Source organism: Poecilia reticulata, linkage group LG21, assembly GCF_000633615.1.
Source record: "Poecilia reticulata strain Guanapo linkage group LG21, Guppy_female_1.0+MT, whole genome shotgun sequence".
NCBI lineage: Eukaryota > Metazoa > Chordata > Actinopteri > Cyprinodontiformes > Poeciliidae > Poecilia > Poecilia reticulata.
The window spans coordinates 4,259,891-4,261,260 of NC_024351.1; the positions used below are offsets into that span (position 1 = coordinate 4,259,891).

Sequence of the window (1,370 nt, forward strand, 5' to 3'; positions counted from 1 at the left end):
TCTCTCTCTCCCTCCCTCCCTCCCTGTAAACGTAAATGGTGTGAACCCAACATGGATTAACAGGAACTCTTGGATTGTAAGTATCCTTTGTTAAATTGCGTATTAAACTTTTTTATCTAAATATCAGAGCTTGTTTTCTTCTTCCTTTGTTCTCTGTAGCTCTACTTCCTGTTGTGCGTCTTTCTTTGCGTTGCTTCCTCCCTTTAATTGGTCAGATGGTTTCTCCATGTTGGGTTTTATGATCAGAACTAAAAGCTCTGCATGTTTYATGACTTATTGAGCTGCTTGGCGCCGACCCAGACCCACATTTGTTTCTGGTTTTGGAGTAATGAGTGCATTGAAATGATGATCTATATGTCCTGCCTCCTGCTATATTAATCACTGCAGATGAACAGAAGTTTTTACGTTTCTTCGGATCGTCGGTACCGCTCACCATCTGCCTGTTTAATAATTTACTCTACCTCTATAACTTTAACGGCTTTTTCAGAACTTTGCTGTAAATTTGAGGCCAACATCTGGACTTGGATGCTTCCAACAGCTCAGAAATCTTTTTATGTCTTCGTTAAATCTATTTCTGATGCTGCTGAATAGATGGCAAATTAAATATATATTTATGACACAAAAACCTGCAAAAACTTTTCATTTAAATGAGGGCTGCAACTAAAGATTATTTTTGTTATCGATTAGTCAAATATTCTGGTGATTATTTGATTAATCAGAATATTGAAAAGTGGCACATTTTACAGATTTTTGTTTAAGTCTGTCTGTTTATGCAATATTACAAATACATCAAAAGATGTTATTTCCTAAAATGCAACAACATAGCATTCCTTCAGTTTACACTTTATCATTTGTACAAATCATGCTATTTTCTTTAACCATAAATATGAAATGTATATATTTTTGTACAATTTTATCTTATTTACTGCTGACTGTGTTGGTCTTTCAGTAAATATCAATTTTTTGAGTGTTTACTCCAGTTAATGATTAATCGATAACTAAATTAGTTGACGATTATTTCAACAATCGATTAATCATGATTTTTCTGATTAATCGTTTCATCTCTAATTGAAATAGGATTTTTTTTTTCTGTTTCTTYCAGGGAGTATACAAGGTGCAACAATAGTGGACGCTCTGGATACGCTCTACATCATGGAAATGTTTGAGGAGTTTGAGGCTGCCACAGATTGGGTGGAGAAAAACCTGGACTTCAATGTGGTAAGTTAATAAAATAACAACAAATCAATAATCAAAGAGTTTCATATTTACTTTCAAAAACATAAAAAACGTGCTGTGGTTTAGTAGAACATTAAATAATTCATGTGTTTTTCTTTTTAAAGAACAAAAAACCTTTTGAATTCGGAATTTTT

General features: G+C 33.2%; 1 protein-coding gene across 1 annotated transcript in view; it reads left to right on the plus strand.

The window, feature by feature from the left end:
• man1a1 (mannosidase, alpha, class 1A, member 1) overlaps nucleotides 1–1,370 on the plus strand; it is a 125,270-nt gene that overhangs the window by 48,864 nt on the left and 75,036 nt on the right. Inside the window, exon 3 of the mRNA XM_008397245.2 lies at nucleotides 1,103–1,218. Coding sequence (XP_008395467.1) covers nucleotides 1,103–1,218 — 116 coding nt within the window. The remainder of the gene's footprint in view (nucleotides 1–1,102; nucleotides 1,219–1,370) is intronic.